We start from the raw sequence: 26370 nt of genomic DNA, 5'->3' as shown, positions 1-26370 counted from the left end.
GGTTGTCTAGATAATAATCTTACCATTACATTTTATAAGAGGCCAATTCACTCTAATTTTTAAACCAACGGAGCTACATGTGTTCTGCTGAGCGTAGAATTTGCTATGTTACGCACTTGTAAGACGGAGACAACACATGCGGGTATAACGTCCTCTTAAATAGATTTTTTGACCGTCGGGGAAAAAGCATTGCAATATACTCGGATAACGCAACGAATTTCATCGGGGCCAACCGGAAACTAAAGGAATGGTACCAATTATTTTATAGTGACGAAAATGAAAAAAGGACTATGGATACGTTATCAGATTTATGCATTGATTGGAAATTCATACCCGCCTGTTCACCTCACTTCGGGGGTCTATGGGAAGCAGGTGTAAAATCCATGAAATCTTTATTATCTAAAGTCTTGGGTGATTCGTGCTTTACTAAGAGTTGCTAACTATTATAACCCGAGCAGAGGCGGGTCTAAATAGTCGTCCTTTAACACTTATGTACTCCGATCCTAGTGATATGTCCCGTTTAACTCCCGGGCATTTTCTCATCGGTGACTCTCTATCCGCCATACCAGAAATTGATGACACGAACGTACCAACAAATTATCTATTATTATTATTCGGATATTTTTTGGAGAGACGGTGGAGCAAAGAGTATCTATCCCAACTTCAGGAACGGGCAAAGTGGGCAAGCGAAAAGGGTGTTAAACTGAAGGAAGATTCCATTGTACTCATGCGCGAGGAAAACCTTCCACCAATGAAATGGCGTTTAGGTCGGATTATCAATGTCATACCCGGGCAAGACGGTGTCATACGCGTGGCTGACGTTAAAACGGCGAATGGAACTTTTCGTAGAGCAGTCAGGCAATTATGTCCATTACCATTTGTGGGTAATGAAAATAATATTTTTTGTTTATTTGGTTTGTGTAATATACCTATTAGGTGTAATTAAAATTTGTTTATAATATGTTGTTTATATAATTTGAATTATTATTTCAAGGCGGGCGGCTTGTTGCGTATGCTTATTATATATTATTTATATGTACCTATGCACTTTAATGACTGGTCGTTATCAGTGTATTCTTCTTCTTCTTATTATTATTATTAATAATGTTAATTGTCGCTAGATAGGTGTCTCCCTCTTGCACTGCTGTTAGTCGGACGTGAGCACTGTGTCGAGCACAATATAGTGTAAAAATAAAGAAACTTTACAGTCCACTAAAAGAAATGCGTTAAATTTATTAACCAGCGTAACAGATTTAAAACATTTAATTCATGGTTTGGGTGATATTTTTATTTTATTAAAATTATTGACAATCTATACAGTATTACAGAACAATGAATATGAGTAATGAGTAAATTTGATAATTAATGGTTATTGACAGGTGGTTAGCATTTAAAGGCAGGCGCTTGGCAGTCAGCAGTGCCACCCAACCAGTATAATATAATATGAATACTAATTTACTGATAAACTATGTTTTTCCGAAAACATTTTGTTACTCCATAGTAGGTACCTACCGAATAGTCAATTACAAATTTAAATACTTATTGTTTTCTTCAATCATTGTTACACAATAAAATATTCCCCACTCCCCACTGGCATATAGTTTTCAACTTTTACCTATCTAATATGTGTAAGGTTAAATAACAACTTATTACCTAATAAGCCAAGTATGAAATTAATTTATTAATAACATACTACATACTGAGTACTTGTGTTTATGTCAGTCCAGTTTATATGTTAACTAATATACACCATTAATTACTTTAAATTGGTACCTACCACCGATACAGTGGTATTTACAATTATTATGATAACATCATTTATTACACGCATAAAACTCGAAAGATGAAGGAAAATGTTTATAAGTTAACGCAATTAGTACATTTGCTTTAATATATTATAATAAAATATAACTTTTCAAAATATAATAATATTATGATACTAATTAAATTAATTTCTTCATTTATTGCCTCATAAGGTATTTTACGTGTAATCTAACCGTAGCCAAGAGGTGAAGCATTATTATTATTGTAATAACAGTTGATACATTACCTTGTACACCAAAATAATAAAAGAAAATAATTTACAATGTCAAATAAAACTAAAATATTTCAGTTAATTTTTATTATGAAGAATATAATGTTTTTGTTTTTTTATATATAACTAAATGAAATGAAACAAAATAAGCGTATAAAAATAGTATAATATTTGAATAAAATAACCATGTGGATATAATAGAAATCGCCCATGAATAAAATACAATAAATCTCTTGCACAACAGTGGAAAAATATTGTAAGAACTCGTTGAAATCTAATTATTCAACAAAATTTGAAAAAACACATTTAATGAAAAATATTTACAAGGACAATAATAATTAGTATGATATTTTCTTAATAGTGATTATAATAGTACACATAGTGGACGTAGTATAATATGAAAATATTAATAATAATGTGTTAACGCGGAGATGACATACTTGGAATACACAAATAAAGACATTGCATTGACTAAAAGTATGTTTTAAATAAGTACTAAATGAATGTCTAACTCAGAAACACATGAGATTTTAAAGCATAATTTTCAATCCTTTCTTTGATATATTATTATATATTACTACTCTTGTTCTCTAGCATCATCTTATAAAAACCATTATAAAAAAAAAAAAAACAGTTAATGAGCGATTTCTAATGTATGATTAAATGTGATGGTAATTATCCCCATATTGACTAAGATAAATAAACTGTTGAAATGATGCAATATAATCACATTTTTAAAGATCCTTGCATATTTCAATACCACTTAAAAAAAAACAATAAAATTATAAAAAACAATCAATGGAATGTAGACATTTTTTTTTTGTAATTTTAATCGTTCTTCTTATTTTCGGCTTCTTTGTAAGGTGGAGGAAGGTTCCTGAAAACATAATAAAAAAAAAAACATAATTTATTTTAGACAGTCGTCAAACAAAAATCAGAACATATTAAGTGACACTGAATAAACTGATCTGTTTCCTTTATATTGGAGGCTTATCATGATATTAGTATTAAACATTTTATCACACCAAATATATTAAATTCATCATTTGACTTTATTTTTTTCATTTAAATTCAGTGAGTTTAAATTCAGATCAACCATTTACAATACTTTACTACACATAACAAAAATATTATGCATTATTTGTTATTAATAATGTTAAATTTTAGCTACTTATTATTGAAATCAAAAAATAATAAATAAAAGTACTATAACTGAAGGTAGAATATAAATTATTTATAAGAGCTGATTTGAAGGTCAAAAAAATTGTATTTTATTGACAATTTAGTGTCTCACCCCAGGTGCTAGAAACATTTGGATATCGAAAACAATAGTTGTATTATAAACAGGTATATATAACTATAAAAGTATCTCAAAAGACCATTTAGGTTGATAATCTCTCTGTACTAGATTCTTGATAGACAAGTTAATTTCTAATACCATATAGAGTATAATATATATATATATTTTTATTAAGTTTATAATAATTTTGATATAACATGTTTTTTTAAATAATTATAACATATAAACTTACATAGTATGATGGTGGTGGAACATAAGCCATCTGTGGTCTGTTGGGATCAAAGTATGCACTTTGTGCTGCTTCTGCTGCTTTTGCATCTGTAAATATTATGTATCTGTTACTTTAAGATTTATAAATTTTTTTTTTTAAAGATTAATATTATAGTACTGTTTTATAAAATATTTTGTCTGATGACCAGAATTTTTGAAATTTTATATTTTATATTATAACATACACACTATTTAAAGTAACTACAATGGTATAACATTCTGGAGTAACACAATATATTTTAGTAGCACTGTACTCAAAAAAAAATTAATTAATATCATTACTTTTATATTATTATATAGGTATTTATAAATTATATGTTCCTTTTAATTCAAATCACATTATTGATTATTTTTAACTCTTTCTTCACTAACTTGTTCATTTATATTGGTATTATCGAGGGTATTATCTATGAAAAAATTAAATACTACTGGTAAAATAAACAAACTAAAAAAAAAAAATTGTTCAACGCAATTTCACTAGTCATGAATAGAATCACATTAAATTTTACTCAGTGCCATTGAAATTAATAATAATATTAAGAGGATGCAAAATCTGCATGCATTGACTCTGTCTTACAAACACAGAACATGGCAAACTGTACATTCTGAATACTCTATTTAACTCTGTTATGATTAATATTGGAGAGAATTGACTTGTTATTAAATTTAGAAGTGAAAATATTATCTAGTGTATGTCATAGGTTTTTTTTATATTTTAATTTTAAAGTAAGTTATAAGTATATTAAAATGCGCAAACTAATTACAATCTTAAAATACTCATAACTTGCTTTAAAATTAAAATATAAAAAAAAAAACCTATAAGGTTCACAAGATAATATTCTCACTTCTAAATTTTATAACAGGTCAATTCGCTCCAGTATTAATCATAACAGAGTTAAATATTTTTATTATTCAAAATGTACAATTTGCCAAATTACGTTTTTGTAAAACAGAGACGGCACATGCGGGTGTAACATCCTCTTAATTAGTTACATTAAAGGTACAAATAATATTATAAGTATTATAAGTACAGATTTCAATTTTCATCAAAAAGTATTAATGGTGGTAAAAATATTATTTTACTGACTAATATACAAGACAATGTGATAATTTAAATCCAAAACTATTAATACCTTGTCCATTAAAAAGTTGTGGAGGTGGAGCTGTTTGTGCGGGTGGAGCGCTTGCATAACCTGGATTGCCAGTGAAACCAATAATACCTGGATATGGTGGAGGCATATCGGTTCTATAGACAGATTGAGCTGAAAAATAATAATAATAATATTTCAACTATTTTCTGCCATTTTTTTTAAATTATTAATAAAATGTGTCAAAAATACAAATAGGTTCGTGTTTTATACAAATTTTACTAAAAATCTGTTGTCATTAAAACAAAATATATATTTACGAGGTGGTGCATCTGGGAAAGCTGCAGTTGAAGGCATCCATCCATAGTAACCAGGAGGAGGTACACCATACGGAACATCAGCCATATAGTATGGACCTTCAGGTGGAGCGTAGGCCGGCGGATTATCCATTTCAGGATAATTACTATTAGCTAAATTGATTTGTATTGAATATATATCTGTATACAATTACATTATATGTAAAAAAACATACCCATTGATGCTGCTCTTAACATGGCTCTTCCGAAATCAATAGCACCTCCCTTCTTAAATATCAATTTGAATTTCGCTTCACCTACCCAATTTCCATTAGGCTGAGCACGTACTTTACCTTTTATATAGTTTGAACCAAAAACTGGCTGCTCCAATTCAACCTGATTTTTACAACAATCTCAAAATTAGAACATGTGAAAACATTAATTACCTATATATTTTAGTTTTAGAGATACTTACATCTTTAAGAGTAACAAATGGCATACTAAATGATAAAAGCTCGTCTTTGTCAGATTTGTTGATGAAAATCAAACGATGAGTAGTTAAAAAAAGTTTTCCCACTTTAGATCCATGAAATGCTCTGCCATCTTGGCCATGAAAGTCAATGGTAACAGCATCAGTAAACAAAATAATGCTAAAAAAAAGAAAAAAAGATTATATTATGTATAAGTACATTTCTGATTATTTGTTGAAAATTGTTAAGTATTTTTTTTTTCCTTGCGTTTTACCAAAAATATGTTTAACTTTATTCATTATATGAATCACAAAATATGACTATTATTATACATCCTTAATAACAATTCTGGAGCCAGAAGACGTCCACATAAAGAATATAATTACCTATGGGATGAATATAATATGAAATCAGCTTATTTAAAAAAATCTTAGCAGTATGTTTTAGTTTAATAGGTGGATGATAGTGGTCACATCAGGACTCGCATCTCAAGTATACCCTCGAGTATACCCTACCCAGACAGCAAATGTTCGACTAAAAATACTATTATAACATTATAATAATATTATTCATGATTATAATATTATTATAATGTACCTAATTATTATACTATATATAGTTAATACTCAGATATTTATTGATTAAAAGGACGTTGTACCCGCATGTGTTGTCTCCGTCTTACAAACGTACGACATAGCAAATTTTCGTTTGCTAGTTTCAATAGGGTGCTGTCATTTTTGATTTTAGAGTGAATGAAAAAAAAATCTATGCCCTCTCGTTGGTTTTTTACGATATTTTAATTTTTAAGTGAGTTATCAGCATGTAAAATATTTATGTTTGAAAATGCTCATAACTCACTTAAAAATTAAAATATCATAAAAAACCTACGAGAGGGCACAGATTATGTTGTTACCTAAAAGTTTGATAATAGGTCAATTAACTCTAAAATCAGAAATGACAGTACCCTATTGAAACTAGCAAACGAAAATTTGCTATAACGTACGTGTGTAAGACTGAGATAACACACGCGGGTCCGACGTCCTCTTAATTACCTATGATTTATAATTTGTATGGTTCAGTGATTTATTAGGGATATTATGAATTACATCGTAAATTACATAAATGTATAATTACACAAGTCACAATTTTATTATTTTTATATTTAGGTAACTACATTGAAATTTGAAACAGGGAGGTACTAACCTAAAACATTATTTAAAGATATTTCAGGGACCGTAATCAAGGCAGGACAATGTGTTACTCAAATTATTAATTTTGTTAAGTATAAAATACAAAAGTAATGATACTGAACGAAATATTAATTTAGCAATCACAAATTGAATTTATCATATGCATACCTGTCACAACCAAGGTCACAACTATAAAAAATATTTTATAAAGTATAAATATTGTTTTTAACTAGTAAATTTTTACAAATAAGGAAAATAGGTAGGTATTGAGGTAAATATTATAAATTCCATACTCCTACCTATACTTAATATAAAAATACATTTTTGTTTTTATAATATTATAGCTACTTAACACTTTCAACGCCACTGACGCGTATACGCACCAACAGAGTTTATTCCAACAGGCCAGAGACGCGTCAAAAATGTATATGTTTATATATGCTACAATTAAATCAGAATTTTTTTTAATAAACTCTGAAACTTAGATAGGCCATTGACAATGAACTCTAAATTTAAAGGTATGGGTGGTTTTAGTTTTTTTCGTCGCTTCTGAAATCACAATCGGCGTTGAACATGTTAAGTACTAAATAAAAATTGTACAAACATGACATTCCTTGTTCATTAGCATCTACCTATATAATTTCATTATGAGTTTTATTCTAATACCTAATGCTCTAAAAATACAGGGAAACATTTAGGTTCATAGAAATATTGGTACATTAAAAAAAAGCAATAATTGTAAAAGTATACTACTTAGTACTTACTAGAGGGTAAACCACAAGGAAGACCAGACTCTGTTCAACGAGAGAATGCACAGGTTTTGCGCATGTAGACTGACGACCAAAGGCTCGTCGAGGCTCCGTTTCCCCCTCCAATAACCCCAACACTATATTATGGGGGCGGCACATGCACAAGTGATTCTCTATGACCGCTGACGATTATGGTCATCGGCAGGTGGCGGACGTGGACATGCACAGACCAAACCGATTTTCGACGGGCGACCCGTGTATTCTTTCATTGAACAGAGTATAGTAGCCGAGATAGAAACAATTTTTTACGCCAGTTTTTGAATTTTCTAGGATTCTTAAAGATCTACTAATTACCTAAGTACCACCTCGGCATAGGTGCAAATAGGGGGGGGGGGGGCTGTAGAGGCTAAGCCCTCCCAAAAATATCCATAGCCCCCCAAACATTTCCTACATTTTGTTTTAAGCTTATTTAATATTATCTCTGATATTATCAAAGTAAGGCTTTAGCCCCCCCCCCCACCAAATCCCAAACGCTATTTGCGCCTATGCACCTCGGATACCACTTATGGTATAGCTCTCATTAGGTATTTACCTACTGAATCAAAAACATGATTTTGAGTAAAAAATAAAGTCAAAGTTAAACATTTTTAATTTTTATTTGAGTAAGTAAAAATTTCAAATTTTCCATAAGTAGGTAGACTAAAAAATTGATTTTAAAAACCATCCAGGTTAACGGTTTAAAAGGAAAGACGAAAAAAGAATGTTTTAACCATCAATTTATGTGATCTATTGGCTAATTTGGAATTGTAATTAAATAAAACTGTCTTATTTTTTTTGTTATGCTGGTGGGGTTAGGGGTGCAATTACAATGATTTGCCAGGGGCATTGCAAGGGGCATTGTCGTACCTAAATACGACTATGGTAAAAATGCCTCTAAATAGGTACCTATCAACAGTATTTTATCGTATACATAGCAAATGCATACTGTTCATAACAGATTAATACATTTTTAACTGTAGGTACCTACCTATTATTATAAATTGTAAACATAATTACAAAAATTATAAAAATATCATCATCTGCTTCAATAGGTTGGTAATGGAAGTAAAATGAGAAAATCAAAAAGAAAAAATGTGACAACGGACACAAAAAAAACACACTCACACATCATTGTAAAATCAACACATTCATCGCTCAGAATCTAAAAGACTAAATGCCGATAGTAAGTTCCTAATAGAACTTAATTATATTTTTAATGACATCAAATTGCATTGAAAAGTAGAATGAAATAATGATCACTACTCATAGAATATTCCAGAACATTGCTAACAGTGGTGAAATATATTATGCATCTGAAGTGTTACAGAGATCAGTTCTGGTTCCCATCCAATATATAACCGAAAAAATATTGAACAAGTAAGTAGGTAATGCATTACCTATTAGTTTTTTTACATTACATTAAAATATTATGGTAATTTTTTTTTCTGGTAGCTACCTAGGGTACAAGGAAGTAAAACGTAAGTACAGAAAGTAGGTGCACGGTGAGAAAAATATAAATAAAGCCTAATATTATAATATATTAGACAGCGTTGGTGGTCCTGTCTTAAAAATTGGCATGATAACCGCTGCTCGGGCATCTTGGACGTAGTCCAAACCAAAGGTGTGAGCGTGTTCTAATTGCGTACCACTGACGACAAGCAGGTGCCGTAACCCCAAAGCCTATGACGCGCAGAAGTTCGAAACTTCGAATGCCATTCCGCAATCGCAAACGAATTCCGTTCGAGAACGAGCCCCTCGCGGGGTGGGGGGGGGGCATATCTATAACGGGTTCGTCCGGAAGACGGAAAAAGAAAGAGGGGACAGCGGGACGCGGCCCGAAATGCAATCGGTCGCGGCTGCAACGAATTCCGCACCGAGTGCATAGGCAGTACTGTCCGCAATAATAATGGTAACCCGACCGAGATGGTACAGCGGACGTCACGGGGCATACATAATCATAATTTCTATGACTCACCATTCGCCTGCGTGTATCAGGCAACCGCCACCTTGCACATGAGCTGTGTTCAGCGACATGATCGTGTCGTCGATCGTCTGTCGGCGGTGTTCGGCAGCCGGAAATCCGATCGGGGAATGCGGAAAAATCAAATCCAACAAGACGGACGTTCGCGAATCTTCGCTCGGCGAATTGCGTCACACGGGGCAGGGGAATCCGGGCGACGGCGAACGAGAAACGACACCGACACGACCGGGTATCACACTGACGGGAAACTTCGGAACGAGCAATAACCAATAACAACAACAACGAAAAAAAACACACACGCACTATAGATTTATTATTATAAATCGCGACGTAGTATGATATTATTATCGGCGGCTCGCGTGTGCCTGAGCGTGCGCGCGCGACCGTGTACGTGCGAGAGAGCCCGTGTGTTCAATTTCTTGCGATTGCGGATTTCGTTTTTTCCCAAAAAAAATGTACGAGCTCGCCGCGCCCGAAAGCTGATGACGGCGTCAGTATTATTGCGATCGGCAACGCGAGGATCGCGTATGTTTGGAACGTTCGACGACAGCGACGACGTACAACGATTTTGTATTGTTATTATCACTCGAGTGGCGAAAACGAAACTGTCGCGTTGCGGGCGGGCGGTCCGTCGGTGATGCGATTATGCGAATTTATTCCGGATGCGCCGCTGCTTGTTCGACAAGCGACAACGACTACAGCTCAGCTGCTGCGATCGACGCGCGGCACAAATACAACCACAACTTACGACTGCACTCCCGTCCGCGATAAACAGCTGCTGTCGTGATTAGAGAGCAGAGATTAGGCGTTCTTGGCGAATATTCAAGGTCGCCGCCGCTGCGCCACAGTGTCGCCAAGCTGGAAATCCCGATCGACACGACCACAGAACATATTATTACGACGTAGTTGTATATTTTCAAACTGCGTTCCCGCCTACCTAAAAGAAATAATCGTCAATTTCATAATATTACATAATGTATAGAAGTTACTCGTTAGTTTATATTATACTGAGTGTCTGAGTTAAAATAAATAACAGGGACAAAGACCGAAAGACATAATATCATGAGTGGCTACTACGCTCAGTGGCGTAGCCAGGAATTTTGTATTGGGAGGGGGGGAACTATAGCCCACTTAGCCCCCCCTGGCTAAGCCGGGTACTACCATTGATTATAAATACTATAAATACCGTATTTATAATCAATAGTACCTGTATTGTTATTTAAATTTGTGTTGTTGGGCACCCTTCCAGAACTGTGCTTCGGATCCTTGCAGACATGTCTGATAAATAATATAAATAATATGTTAGCATTAGTATATGGTGTATTAGTGTATTACTGTATTGCCATTTAGTATAATTTACTTTGGTCTACGGACAAAAATCTAGTTACTTTAAACTTTAAACAGCAAAGCCATTTTCAAAATGTACCACTGTGGTCTATGTGAATGTTAATGACTAAGTGTAAGTACTTTGACTTAGCCACTTGTAACGCAAACAAAATCAAAATTTAAGTGATTCTTAAGGGTGCCGTGTGTAATACGATTATGAAAGGTTATTCATATATATATGATTAAATAGATAAAATATACTCACCTCTTACCAGTCTTGTTAAGTATTCGAATACTTGTATTTAAATACTTTTTTTGTATTTCAAATACTTTTTAAATACTTTTTGACCAATGTATTTTAAATACTTAAAAAATACTTTTTATTTGTCTTTATATTCTAGAATACTAAATACTTTTTTACATTCTTATGTTCTACTCCAATTCCAATTTCATAATTTGTCGTCATAATACTCCATTGCCTAGCAGTGCTCCTATTGAACGGGTATTTAGTATTATTAATGCCATACTAATAAAACTTCGAGGAAAGATGGACGATAACACATTAGATAAAACATTTTTTTTTAAATACAATTCACATATAATGCAATTTATATCTATTAAAATATACAATCTGTCTACTATTATATTATAATATTTGTGTGCTTTATTATTATAATTATTTATTATATATATTAATAGGTATATAAATTGCTGAATTTTAACATTCCATAATTAGGTAAGTAACAACTAAACAAAACTAAATATTTCAATATAAAATTTATAAATAACTAAAAAAAAAGTATTTGTTGAAGTATTTTGAATACTTTTAAAAAGTATTTGTATTTATATTTAAATACTTTTAAAAGGAAGTATTTGAATATGTATTTCAAATACAATTGACACCAAGTATTTAAATACGTATTTTGAATACATTTGAAAAGTATTCTTAACAAGACTGCCTCTTACAACTTTCAAGGATGTATAGCATACATATAGGTTAGCCTCCGAAAGTAACAAAAATAAGTATTAGTAATACAAATAAACATTTTAAATATTCAAAATAACCAATAACAGTGACAGATCTAGGATTTTTTATATGGTGGGCGCTATGATGATAATAAAGCTCCTTAGGGGTAGGTATCTACTCGTTATGAATAGTTTCAGGATAAAAACAAATTTAAACCAATTTTTGGTAGTTAACAATTAATACAGTTAGTTCTACGTAATAACTTATATCTAAGTAATTTATAAAAAAAAATTCAATACCTATGCGGAACGGTGGGTGCTGCAGCTCCCAAACACAGTGAAGCACCCCCTCCCCCCAAATACACTCCTAAAGCCGTCACTGACAAATTATAATATATTTGTTAGCATATTAATATTTAATATTATGCTTAAAACATCAATTATATGTATCTAGTTATGCAATAATTAGCATCCAATTCAAAAACATACAATACACAGTCGATCGACAGTTCTAGTGATGATGTAGGGTGTATGGAACATGGCCACATGGGTTAGGTTTTTGGTAAGGCTCAGAGCCTTCGACATTGTAAAAAAAACCGTAGCCTAAACCCTAAAACAAATTAATTAAGTACCTAAATATTTGTTGATAAAATAAATATAGATTTGATTAGCGGTGCCGGTCCGTGTTTGGCGTATTGTATTTTAGGTATCGAGTATCAGCTTTCGCCTATCGATTAGAGTATAATACGAATTAGCCATTAGGTATTGGTGTTTGGCGAATTACAATTATTTACAGTTGCTATCTATACGCATATATATAGGATAGCTGATATTAATAAGTCGGTTGATGTAATTTATTTAAAATACATAAATTCCTTTAAAAAACTGATATCAAAACAAAATAAATATGATATAACGTATAGAGGGACCTCATCGCATCATGACGAGCGATCAACGATTAATCATTAAACATCGCGAGAGTGTCCTGCCAACAGTCACTATATACGCTGCAGCATCGTCATTATCGTTTACACGGCTATACACACGATCCTGACCTTGCTATCCATTTGCAGGTTGCACGCGGGAGTCGCATATACATATATATACATAGTTGTGATGTATATAAAGCTGTATCGGTACAGTATATATGTATACGTAATTATATGTACATATATCTGACTTGGCGGCCCGCAAACGGTTTTCGTCGACGACCGCGAGCCATTCATCGATCGCGTCTCTCCTTTTTAACTCCACCCCGCCCCCGCCACGCGCGACTCCTGCGGGAGGCGGACGCGAATCGCACGGGCGCATATGACGCCGGCGCCGACGCGCAGACTCGGACTGGAGTCGTATTACACCCGCACGGGTTTGCTTTCGAGTTTCACGCGCGTGTGTGTGCATGCAATATGGTCAGATTATCGCAAGTCTGAATGGTGTGCGTATATATATTGTGGGTGTAACGGTGGCGCGCCGAACATCACTTGCTGCAACGACAACAACAAAAACAACAACAACAATAATGCGCGCGCTGTTTCGATTTGTTGATAAAACATTTTAATTGTAATAACAACAATACAACGGTGTATGATATTGTGTATCGATATGAAATAATAATATATGCGTAGCCGTGCGAAATAGACAGCAAACGCTATAAAGACGAGCGATATCGCGTACGTGCCTACGTGCGTATATTTATGCGTGAAATATAGGTACAGGTACATAAGCTATTCGGCGTGCGCAAATCTTTGTGGTGCGGTTGATCGTCGCTGCTACAGTACCTGCGTCGTGATGGATGAGAACCTGAGCAGGGGCTACGTGGCCCTGGGAAAACGCGGCAACGTCTGTCCACTGGCTACGCCTCCGGTAGACAACATGGGCAAGACTTACATGGCTATGTTGCTGGCGGGCGCCGGTTTTCTGTTCCCGTACAACAGGTACACCTATTTTATATACCAGGTGTACATCACCAATGGCGTGCTCAGCTTTTTTGAAAGGGGGGAGGGGGTGGGAATATGAATTTCTGAATGAATTCTCAGACCCCGCTATATAATTTGTATATAGTAAATACACTTTCATAATGAAAGTTTCATTATTTTAACACATATTTTATACGACAAAAATAAACCTAATGGGGAAATATGACACTCCCCCCCCTGAGAACGCCTTGCTATACAGCAGGGATGGGCAACTGGCGGCCCGCGTACCTTTTTTATCTGGCCAGCGCTACATTTTCAAATTACTTCATATAATTTTATTATACTATTATTTTCGTGTTTTGTAGTAATTATTTTAAAAATGTCCGCTAAAAAGCGTAAAAAATAAATGTTAGTAAATTTGAAGGACCTTTTTTTTTTTGCTTTCTCCTATGCACTGCGGACCGCTAGATTTTAAAGTACTTAAAAGTTGCCCGCTAGTTACTTTGAGTTGCCCATCCCTGCTATACAGGGTGATCTATTTAAGGTAAGACACTTATGATACGAAAAGTAGATGGTTAAACGATAGTGTTTTACGTTAAACGGATCACCCTGTATACATATAGTGCAACCAACAGGGGCTGATAGTTTTTAACATAAAGGGTACAAAATCATATATAGGGAACGCGTATAGTTCAAAAAAAAACTCTGTTACAAGAACTTTAGACTTTATAGTGATAACCATTTATTATATTGTAGTCTGCAAGGGAACCTGCAGGGCCACCATCTAAACCTTTTTATATTGTATTTAGCACCCCGTACACGAACTTACCTAGGACAGGGAGCAAGGGGTCAAACCCTTCCAAAGCTGACACCACACACATACATCATTCCAAATTTTTTGAAAGAAATGTTTAATCTAATAATTTAATTATGTAGATAATTAATTAAATTTAAAAAAAAATGGGTGACCTGTGAATATAGTTACAGCTGAAAGACGTTTTTCAACTCTTAGACCAGTTAGACGGGTATAAACTTGGCCTCGTTCAGAGATGCAAGAAGATTGACGTACCTAACTTCAAAATTCATTATGTTTATTGAGTGTTCGTAGAGAAATCGACATAAATGGGTACTAATAGAATAATAATTTATCACTTTACAAATAATGCAACTATTAAACAGCGTTTATATTTTGTATCTAATTCCTGATTCCTGGACATATTTAATAAATACAAATATAATAGAAGTTTAAAATACTATGATGATATAGGAATTACATTTTAATTTTTTAAATGTTTATGTTATATAGGTAGTATATGCCTAAATACCTTCTTTAAATATGATAATTTAACAATAAATAGAAGTGAGGGGTTCGATACTTAGGTACCTACCCATATATACCTATAATATTTTAAAATGTACATATTTGTGTAGCGCACATTCATTAGTTATTACGAGGCCTATTTAGTGGATGTATTAATTGTGTTTAGTAACGTATATAGAATTTAATTTTGGGAAATGGTTGAACATTTTCGGTTCTACCCCTCATATATACACCTCTGCATGTTTTACTTTAGAGCCTCAGAGATCCAATTTCAAGCCTATATCGATGAATCCGAATCATTAGATGAATACGTGAACTATGAGCCCCATAATTTATTTTTTCAACAAGTCGTGGGGCCTTTCAATGCGTGGGTGCGCCTGTGACACTGCATAGCTCGAACCGTCTTTAAGCAAGCCCTGATGTAACGTGTATAGTATACGTGTCTCAATTTACTTTTTCCAGACTCTATAATGTAATAATTAATATTGCATCATGTTTGTAAAAATAAATACTAATGATACCTAAAGGTAGGCACCTACAAATTTACAATTCTCAAGAACATATATTTTCGTCATAATGGTATATATTAAAATAAATAAATAACTAAACTTAAGTTAATAAGTTAATTGTAAGTTTCCATATACATTTTAACTTAATTGAGTTAAAAAAAATTAGAATAACTATTAACTTTAAACTTTTTAAAATGTTTTCTATAAACTTAACTTAACTAATTATCATTAACTTGCACAGCCTCGGTAATAAATAATAACAGCTGGTCACAATGCACTGCGCAGTATAATAGGTAGGTCTGGTGAAACTAAAACAAGAGCATCATTTATTGGTATTTGGTTTCTTGTATATTGTACGAGTATGAGACAGCTAGGTACTGAGGCACTGAGCTACTTATTATGTTAACGGTCGTAGTGATGACTGATGAAGACATAAATTAGTTATATGTACATTCAATAATTTAACTAATAAATAAACATTGATTTTGCTTGAAAATAAAAATCCTATAGAATAGGTTATTACTCACTATAATATTAAAGTTAACTACAAAAATTGGTTCGGCCGCTAAACGCAAATTTGCTGTTCTACGTTTTTAAGTCGGTGATGCATATGCGTGTACCTATTTATTGCGGGCTGCAGCATTCTAATAATTTCAAGCATTTCTAATGTAAAAATAAAATATATTTCAGAGTATCAGACATAAAATGATTTGTAAATTGAATTTACAAACTTCTTCCAAATGTAAAAAGACTAAAGAGTAAATACAAATTGCGAAGTCAAAGTTTCTTTTTTTTTATTTTGTAGTTTTGTCATGGCTGTGGATTACTTCCAAAACAAATATCCTGTTTCGATGGTAGTTTTTGACATGACGATCGTGTATATCATGGTGGCGTTTGTCGCCGTACTCACCAACAATCTGCTCGTCGAAACACTGTCGTTCACGTGTCGCATCAATATCGGTATACACACAATATAATATATATTAATATGGAACACGAAATATCGAGACGATTTCCGTGCACCATTCCTAACTAATTCCTACGATTAATTGTAAAATTGTAAGCTTCACATGTAAAATACGTAGTTATATTTTTACAGGTTATGGACTGACGATTTCGATGCTATTTTACGTGGGTGTTGTGGAAATTTTGTGGGAGGACATGTTCACGCTGGATACGTCATATTACCTCAACTTGGTAGCCATTGGACTTATAGCATGGGGCGCGACAAGTAAACCAATTTTCAAAAGAAAACGATTTTAACAAATGTATACCTAAATATATTTACCTACTACCTATACGTATTTTCATTTGACAGTCCAGCAGTCCAGTTTTTATGGATACACCAGTATACTGCCTATAAAATACACGCAGGCCGTCATGATTGGAGAAAGTTCGTACCTGTATCCATAAATTACGGTTAAAATAGATAAACGTAGAAAATATTAGACTATTAGAAGAATATAATTAAAAACATTTAACAGCGTTGCATGCGTCAATATAATTTATTATATTATACTACCTATATACTAGATTATTTGATCCGTGGTTCAAATGTTTATTTGAGAATATATAGGTATAATACCTATTTTTTTTTTTTATTTTTTTATTTTTTTTCTATTGAGCTTAAGCTCGGCAACTATGGTTATTTACTGTTATTAGCTGTTTTTTTGTGTTTGTAGGGGGGTAGGAACGATTGGATCGGTTGGTAGAAACACGTTTTGTATGACGCGTGGCAAGGGTTTGTAGCTAAAAATCCTGGGTGGTCACCCCATCGGGGAGCTAGCAAACACCGACCGATACGTATACTCAGAGCATTTTCGCAGTTGAGTGTACGGACCGCGCCACAGTGCCACACCAAACCACTATACATATTTAATACACTTTAATGATTTATTTCAAGGTGCTGCCGGACTTTGGGTGTCCATTAACCGAATATTCACGAAAATGTTGACAAAGGACTTACGAATAAGCACGTTCAATTTCTTCGTGATAAGTCATCTGGTAGTGATGACGTCATGCGCGTTGTTCCAAATAGTGCAATCGTCTGATTTTGTCAAATTTTACATCGCCCGGAGTGAAGATTCGAAAAAAAAGATTTCATTGGAACCAACCGAAGAATATGTGAGATAATAATATTATGTTATTGTGACAAACTAAAACAAAATACAGCTAGTTATTTGTTATTATTTAAATAAAATTATTACGACTAATATTATAGTTATCTATTAGGTCCCATTTTATAATATTAAAATTATATTTTATTATATTATTAGGTTCTTAAACTGCATTTATATAGTCACTATATCGTACAGGGACGCCCGGAAGCCTGAGAAAATATTTTTTAATAATTTGAGCTTTTTAAATAAATAATACATTTATTTCCATGTCTATAGCCAAAATAGTGAAATGTTGAGAAACTGACGCACTTTCGACTTTCGTATACTATACATAGGCGTGCGCACGGGTAGGGCTGATTGGGCTTTAGCCCCACCTGAGATTTTTAAATACCTGGATGGGTTGGTACCTTATGAAGATATGACTAAAAGTAGGTATATGCGTATAGCCCTTTTAGTTTTTAAACGTTTGTGTTTACCCGAGATACTATATACAGGGCGATTCATTTTACATTTGTAGTCTTCAAGGGGGTGAAGCGGGCGGACCCTGTTGCAATCTCCAGTGCTTCATACGTAATGGCTTTTTAAAAACAATCATTTTTATAGATAATTGTTTGTAACTGTTTAATATAATATAAGTATTAAGTATATTTTAAGAATTGTATTTGAGTATTTTATTGTTTTATAATATACGTAGGTCGATTCCGAACAATCCCAACCAGAACCATTTGCTGAAACTAGTTTAAGCACTGGAAAAATATTTAAAGACGAAAATGCATTTAGCTTTGCAAATCCCATGTATGATCCGAACGCAAATAGCGTGCCAACGTATAAAGTCGAAGACGTCATGGTACATGTGGAAACAGGAAGTTCTTTTAAGCTACGAAAATCCACCTTGTCTGAATTTTGGGATTCATTTAAGAGTAAGTAAAGATCAACAATGTAATTAATTGTATTAAATACGAGATTTGTAGGTAATTACAGTACCTAATTTGTAGGTAAATGTATACATATAGTATAAGTGTACAACAAGTCAGTGGAAGTGAAACGGAACTAGGTATCCAGTTTAAAAAAAGGAAAGTATGGTAAACATTAACTAGGCGGATCATTTGATTTTTGCGACTATATTTATTAGTGGTAGGTGTTTGTACGTTTAGGAATAGTAAACGGGGTAATGGTATGATTCATTTTTAATTTGTTTGTTATTTAATTGTGCATATTATACAATTTAAAATTACATTGATGACAATACAGTGGCACCAAACACTGGTCAAATTGTTATAGCCTCGTATTGCAAAACTTGAAATTAGGCTAATATGTTAAAACACTGCAGCCTATCGTTTTGAAAACGATTATACACAGTCAACTGTGTAAATGTACTATTTACATTTTATACAGCAACACCGATGCACATTGCATAATAGGAACAGAATACTAAACAAAATTTTAATCATTTTTATCATTTATCAAACATGCTTGCAGTCGTAGCAGGTATCTCTATACCTACTGTAATACTGTGTTTGCACTCAGCATCGTTTAAAATTGGCACTGGACTTGTAACTGACTCTGAAATAGTGAAAAAATAAAAAATGTTTTTGGGGTCATATAAATTTTTCATTTTAAAAAGACTAAAGTAATACATAATATACTATCTTATATACCAACGAAATTTCTTTGGCTGGAATGTAATGTAATAATTTCAAATATGTCGATGTCTACACAGAAACTTTAAATACAAAGTTATTTTTACTGCATAATATATTATTTTATAGGTATATACCTATTATCAAAATTATAATTACGATATTAACTACAGGTGGATATAAGTTGAGGAAAGAAGTATCGAAGATCATATGGAAACAAATGTTGGCGATTTTCCTTTGCTACTTCGTGACGCTGAGCATATACCCGGGAGTACTTTCCGATCTAGTCAGCCCGAGATTTGGCACGTGGATGCCCGTACTCGTGATGACTGTATTCAACTTATTTGACCTTATGGGAAAGGTAAGTGGTAACGCACAATAATTTTGTACATCAACGTCAATAACATCATACAAAATTATAGCTCAAAGCGATGTAGTATTGACTATTGAGAAGAGCATAGGTGGAAATAGGGAGGGGGAATTCGGGAAATTAGGCCCCCTAAAATAGTCCCCCCCAAAAAAAAAAAAAAATAAACAGCTTTTTAATTGTGTGAGAGCAAAACAGTGGTTCACATTATGTTAGCCACCCTAAAATTGTATTGGATTTCCGCCTAGAATTGAGTGTTTTAAAAAAACACATTTCTATAGTTTTGTAAGTTATGAATTATAAGAATTAGAACCTTATTTCCAGAACGGTACCTATCTGTATTGACTGTTTTATAGCATTAGTGCGTAATACTTATACAGTTATACCTATAGTTATTACCATAAAACTCCGGACAGAATTTGTTATTCGTTTCGAATATTTCTTCAAATAATGAATCAAAAATTCTGTAAAAATATCTACAATACAGCCAATACATGTAAGAAAATAATTATTAGCTCTGAAAATTATATTCGTTATATTTGAACTTTTATATTAAGTTCGAGATCGTCCTGAGTTAACCGAAGAATGGGTTAACACCCATGGACACCCATATAAATTCATAGAAAAACGATATTATTATAGCAGTTGTTATCTCTGCTTGGGCTATATTTCACTTTTTTAACTATTTATTAACTATTTATTATTAATGTTGAACAATAAATTATTTTGCTAAACACATTTTAATAATAGAAATTTACAAATTCTAATTAATATAAATTTAAATAAAAATAGATTTTTTGATCTAATTGATGAAATGAAAACATTTTGAATTAAAAAATAAAGAAATACTAATTATTATTATATCGCAAAAGAACTAAATACAATTTGTATTTATTATTACGCACTTAATCAATGGTGTCCGAAGTTACACACAAAACACCGCTTTTTTAAACTTCTCAATGCTACTGCTTAGATTTTTTTTAAATTAACTTGTGTTGATACTTGATACCCATTTATAGTGTACACAATTTCATTGAAAAAAACATGCTTTAATAAAATGAACACACAATGTTTTGTGACTATTATCAGTTTTGAATTAAAAAATAGTGTTTTGAATATACCTAGCTAATTTGTTTACCTTGATAATATCAATGTAAATTGGTAATGTCGACCAATGTAGTTTTTTCGTTCAAAATACCAACCTATATAATATTTTGTAACATTGTTCTCAATTTATCAATTCCCTTATCAGAAGATCCAATATAATTTATATAAATTAAAAACTGTTTTTTTTCCGAATTTACCCCGTAAGTACGGAGTTACCCCATTTTAGTTTTTACGGTACCTACTTGTTACTTATTAGTTATTAAATACATGTATATGACGATGCGTACCTAAATTAGATATGTAGGTAGCCTAAATTATTCCGATATTTTAAATTTGTATACCCATGTCCTATATAATTATTAATTATATAATATGTATTTAGTTGTTGGGAGCTTATTTGTGCGAACGATGGGATGACAAAATACTGAAGAGCACCGAAAAACGTCTATTCATGATTCCCGCCATTCTGCTTATCGTAATAGTTCAACATCCATTCCACACGAAAATCATCAGTGAATTCATGATTATTCTGCTAACGGTCGTGCTCGGCGTTACCAATGGCATCACCGGCAGCGTTCCAATGATTTTCGCGCCGGCAAAGGTCGTCGAAGAACGACGCGAACTTGCGGGTAAATATAAAATATCATTGAGTTTTTTAAATACATGTTTGTTTTTACATTTGATAGAAGATAGGTATAGGTAGGTACTTAAAAATCAGAATTCAGACAAATGCTCATATAATCAAAGGATATGATAGTTCTATAGTGGTAGAGCCCGGATTGATGTTAGTGGCCCGGGTGGGGTTGAGCGCTCAGTATATATTAATCGCTCCACTGAAGCACATAGGGCGTAACCACAAAGGGAGGCATTAGTATAGGTACGAACCTACGCACTATGTACCTTCTATATAACTATAAAAATTAAAAGCATATTATATAGCGTCTAGCCCAGTGACCAACCAATTTCCTCGGCGGTCCAATTTGGTAAACAATTATAAACGTACGAATAATTCAACTGAATTCCAACCAGCTTTATCCATACTAGTAAAAGAAACACAAGCTCAAATTTCACATACAAAAATTGTGTAAAACATTTTTATATATTTTTCAGTGTATTATTATTACTTACTATTATTATCGTATTTGGTTTTATTTTAATAATATTTTGTAACGGGCCACATAGAATACCTTCGTCGGCCACATATGGGCTCTAGCACCTACTAAATACTCACAAATAATAGTTATAGATACGACCTACCTATGACTTATCAGTACATAATACCTATATATGATATATAAGAACTAACAAGCAACCACAATACTATATATAAGTAATATTATTCGGTCTGTTCGGTACATACCCATATACCTATTATATACTATTCGTATGTTGTCACGCAGGTAACATAATGACGATATCGTACATAGCCGGTACGACGGCGGGTAGCGTGTTCGCTTACGTGCTGGACCGGTTCATACACTACGAGATCGGCTTCTCGGTCAGCTGGTCCGGCAGCGATTACCACAAGATGTTGGCAGCCGGGGCCGCTATGGTGGACACCATGGACCATTTCAACAGCAGCATCATCCAAGGCATAGAGGACTCGGGCAACGGCACAGGGTCGCCGCCCCTGCAATCCACGGTCGCGCGTTTGGGCAATCTGCTGCTGTCGGCCGGCATCAATACGACGACCGCGACGACCGGGTTCCCGGGATAGCCGTGACAGGTGGTAAGCCCACCTGTTGCAGGACGCCGCGTGTACATAAAACTACCTATATAATTACGATATTATTATCGTTTTTTTTTTTTTTTAAATTATTAACATATTGTATTGTAATTACGTTTGACGCACCTGGGCGGTCGAAGAGCCGATAGGAAATGGCGCTTGACAGCCGCTGCATTATAATATAATATATAGTATTATAGTATGCCGTGATATAATATTGGCAATGTTATTGTTCAGACGACGGATTAAGATTTATCTTAAGAGGACGTCACACCCTCATGTGTTGTCTCCGTCTCACAAATGTACGACATACCAAAAACTGTTTTGCGCGGGACAACTTTTCTCGCACCATATTTTTCGTGTAGAACTACCAAATTTTCACAACACGTAAAGAAGAACTTTATCTGTACAACAGCTTGCTTTTTTTTTTAATAGCACTATCCAATAATTTTTTATAAGCAAATGAAAAAACAAAAAAACGAAATGTTTAAAAGCAAATAACTTTTATTGTATTTATGCGTTATCTAAAATATAGGCACGTTGTTGCATAGATAATTGTCTACCCTATATGTTCGGAATTTTGGGAGCAACTACTACAAACGCAGAAAAATAAAAGTTGTCCCGCGCAAAGCAGTTTTTGCTATGTCCTACATTTGTAAGACGGAGACAACACATGCGGGTGTGCCGTCCTCTTAAGGGTGTACGTGCCGGTTTTTCCAATTTTCCGCAATTCTATAAAATTTGAAAATTATATTTTACCTAAATTATAATTCTTTTCCATTAATCTACTGCTTTGATACTGTGTGTTATATATTTATATCAACGAAAATGATTTGACAGGAATAACCTCTCACGCCTTATTGATAGGTATATATCAGGCCATCAGGGGGTGGCGAACCTACGGCACGTTATTCAAATTTCAATGACACACGAAAAATTAAAATTACCTATAAAAAGTTATGCTATTTATAAAATTTTGGTTATAAGAAATTCAAAGAAACAATTAACAAATCATGTTTAAAAATTATAATATTCTTATGTAAAATGTATTATGTTACTAGATTATTATTATATTTATTATGTAATATTTATTATTTACGACTTTAATATTATGATAATTGACTATTGTACCTAACTTTATTTTTATCCTTAGAAAATATAATTTCCTTTGGGTACGTGAAAAATGTTCAAAACCTTGATTGGAAATATTTGGCACTTGACTTAAAAAAGGTTAACCACCCCTGCCCCCTGGTATATTATATCGTAATTATGTCGAATTTTGATATTTTTTATAAGAACTTTTTACGGGTCGGATCAAAGCCTGAATTTTATTTTACTTTAAATAGGTAGGGTCGGATGCAATTTATTCAAATGCATATTTTATCTTATATAATTGTAATTTTGAAAATCAGGCTTGGATCCCATCTGCAAAATGCTGTCTTCTTTTAAATGAAAATAAAATTAACGAAGCACGAATATTCTTCAGGGCGTTTAAGTTTTTCCTGTAACTCATGTTCTTGTATTAAAAACCCTTAATTCGTGGTTCAGACCCAAAACCTCGATAGTTATTTTTGCCGGTTATTGATTAATACCCAATTGAAGTGTTAAGTGTTACAATTAGCAGATATATATGTGTTGAACGTTGATCTTGATAAGTGACATTTTAAAATCTTTTCACAATTTTTAAATTGTTCCGACAGTACGTCAGTGTCGTCAGTGGTCAGTATCATTGGCGGATATCCAGGGGGAGCTTAGCCCCCCCCCTGATAGCCGCAAAGCCCCCTCTAAAATGTTTTCCATATTATAAAAATATTGTACAGTTCAGTAAAAAATATTAAGATACATTTTTTTAAATATATATTGTACATTTCAGTTAAAAATGTTGAGACAATTTTCGTTATATTATATACCTATACAAGGTGGCACCCGTATATAAATCACTCTGTATATAAATAATTTAGAACACATACATAGCACTGTTGAATGATGATATGATTTCCGTTAAATTGTTATTAACTATATATTTGCAACAGTTTATTGAGGTACCGTGGTCCGTGACACCGTGTTCTTATCTCTCGTGTAAAAATAAATATTACTGTCGTTTTTTGTGTCAATCATAGGCGTGCGCACGGGGTATGCGCTTGCATACCTTACGGACAGACGCTTGTTTTAGGGGGCACATAAATAGTCTGAAACAACACTGGACTCTCAGTTCCTAATTTCGACTGGTGGTAAATAATATAGCAATATGGACTTGTTTTTAAAATATTTACTGTGAGCGGTTCTCAATAATTTGAGGTTTTTTAATAACACCGCGTGACCTTTGTTGTTGGAAAGAAACAGCTATAATAGTTAGGGATACCCATATCTTTATAGGTCTATGATGCATTGATGCCTCATAGACAATTGATATACACAGGTAGCATAGCGGTATAGAACCAACCTGAGTAGATAACCGTGGTTAACAGTGATCAATTTATACAAAATATCTTTACCATGCGTTCTTCAAGTTACTTGTCAGTTATCCTATTCTGCGTAAAAGGAAAATAAATCCAGCATAATATTATATATTTATATACTATGGTCATTGCTAGGGTCAATGACTCAAACATTTACAGTGAAAAAAAAATAAGAAAAACTAATTGTTTTCTAATAATAAGTAATAACCATAGGTGATAATATGTTTATAATGTAATGCCATGTACCAGGGGGTGAATCCAGATTTTTTTTTTTTTGGGGGGGGGCTAAATTGTCTTTATACTTACGATTAAAATGCCTAAATTGAAAAATAATACATGTATGAAAGTTTAAAGCAACAAAAAGTATGCTTGGCACCAGGAATATAGAAAGAAAAAATTGGAACTAAATTATTATGTACATTATACAATTCACATATCATACATAAATACAAAATACAATCCTATTTTTAGGGATTTGGTGTGATGGGGGGGAGGTTGCGCCTACTTCGCTCCCCCTTGTATCCAGGCCTCCCATATGTACATTAAATCTTAAGAGAATTTATATCATGGGGCACATTTGACAATATATTATCAGCTGCATACACTGCGAACAAAGTCTGTGCACGCCTATGGACTGTCTATTATGTTGGCGAGTGGTCTGTGTGAGAGGTAGTAATGTTTTGTTTGTAAATTGTACATAGTACGTCGCACAGTGGGGCAAAAACAACAAATTATATACATTAACTATAAAAAAAAAAAATATGCGGTGGTAATTTATAATTGCCTATTATATGGTACATATGTATCTACCTGTAGTATTTCATAACAAGTAATTGGATTAGATTATTTGATCCCACTCCACACCAAGCAATATTACGTAATGGTCATACTACTAGCCGAGTAAACGCCTGATTTATTCAAAATACCCATTTCTTTATTGCTTATGCATTTTATTGTTTTACGATTTTAATTCTTCCAACTTAACCATGGAACCATGTGGCTCAGGTATGTTTCTTATTTTTAAATTGATTTATTTTAACAGATTTACAAGTTTTGACGGTTTTAAAAAATTTTAATGTTTACACATAAAAAGAATAAAAATATTTTTAATTTTTAATGAAAAGTTGGATGTTTAATTATGTTCCGTGATTGATCCAGCTATCATTTATACATGATTAGAATCAGTAGGTATTGTGTTTAACGATGACTTTTTCAAATTTTGCCCGTTTTTGCCCTAGACTTTTTAAATCGTGCCATTGGTTTTAGTTTTCAATGATAAATTAAATAATTTCTTTGGTATAAGAGTGATATATTTAAGGTTTTCAATAATTTCGTGGTAAAAAGAAGTTTCTAAATAACTTTGAATATTTTATGTTATAATAGTTAGTCAATTTTTCAAGATTCTGAGTCCGGAGAGCTCTTGTGATATGGGACCAGAGATCGAACCCCTACTAGGAAAAACATTCTTTGCACTTTTTTCTTTGAACCCAATCTT

At 33.0% G+C, this 26370-nt stretch overlaps 2 protein-coding genes across 2 annotated transcripts; one reads left to right on the top strand and one right to left on the bottom strand.

Annotated features, from left to right (window-relative positions):
* Positions 1 to 1873: 1873 nt before the first annotated feature.
* LOC100163251 (WW domain-binding protein 2) lies at positions 1874 to 10195 on the bottom strand. Its single transcript, XM_001943523.4, is given in 8 exon segments — positions 1874 to 2905; positions 2907 to 2912; positions 3568 to 3653; positions 4739 to 4867; positions 5014 to 5163; positions 5226 to 5385; positions 5465 to 5639; positions 9413 to 10195. Coding segments are annotated over 8 exon segments (807 nt in total). The 5' UTR covers positions 9472 to 10195; the 3' UTR covers positions 1874 to 2863.
* A 2699-nt stretch (positions 10196 to 12894) lies between these two features.
* Positions 12895 to 22652, top strand: LOC100161203 (equilibrative nucleoside transporter 4). Its single transcript, XM_001943584.5, has 9 exons — positions 12895 to 13644; positions 16262 to 16416; positions 16556 to 16687; positions 16775 to 16849; positions 17360 to 17580; positions 18271 to 18496; positions 19390 to 19577; positions 21073 to 21319; positions 22091 to 22652. Exons 1-9 carry the CDS (start codon positions 13499 to 13501, stop codon positions 22405 to 22407), a joined length of 1707 nt encoding a protein of 568 aa, XP_001943619.1. The 5' UTR covers positions 12895 to 13498; the 3' UTR covers positions 22408 to 22652.
* Positions 22653 to 26370: the final 3718 nt, after the last annotated feature.

The sequence above is a fragment of the Acyrthosiphon pisum genome, chromosome A2 (genome assembly GCF_005508785.2).
Source record: "Acyrthosiphon pisum isolate AL4f chromosome A2, pea_aphid_22Mar2018_4r6ur, whole genome shotgun sequence".
Classification (NCBI taxonomy): domain Eukaryota; kingdom Metazoa; phylum Arthropoda; class Insecta; order Hemiptera; family Aphididae; genus Acyrthosiphon; species Acyrthosiphon pisum.
The sequence above is the reverse complement of the archived record's forward strand: the minus strand, read 5'-3'. Positions and strand labels throughout refer to the sequence as shown.

Excerpts from the sequence above, each read along its gene's own strand:
- LOC100161203 (XM_001943584.5), top strand. The coding sequence starts at position 13,499 with ATGGATGAGAACCTGAGCAGGGGCTACGTGGCCCTGGGAAAACGCGGC. Across the intron at positions 16,417-16,555 it reads CACGTGTCGCATCAATATCG|GTTATGGACTGACGATTTCG; the intron begins GTATACACACAA and ends ATATTTTTACAG. Across the intron at positions 17,581-18,270 it reads TGGAACCAACCGAAGAATAT|GTCGATTCCGAACAATCCCA; the intron begins GTGAGATAATAA and ends TAATATACGTAG.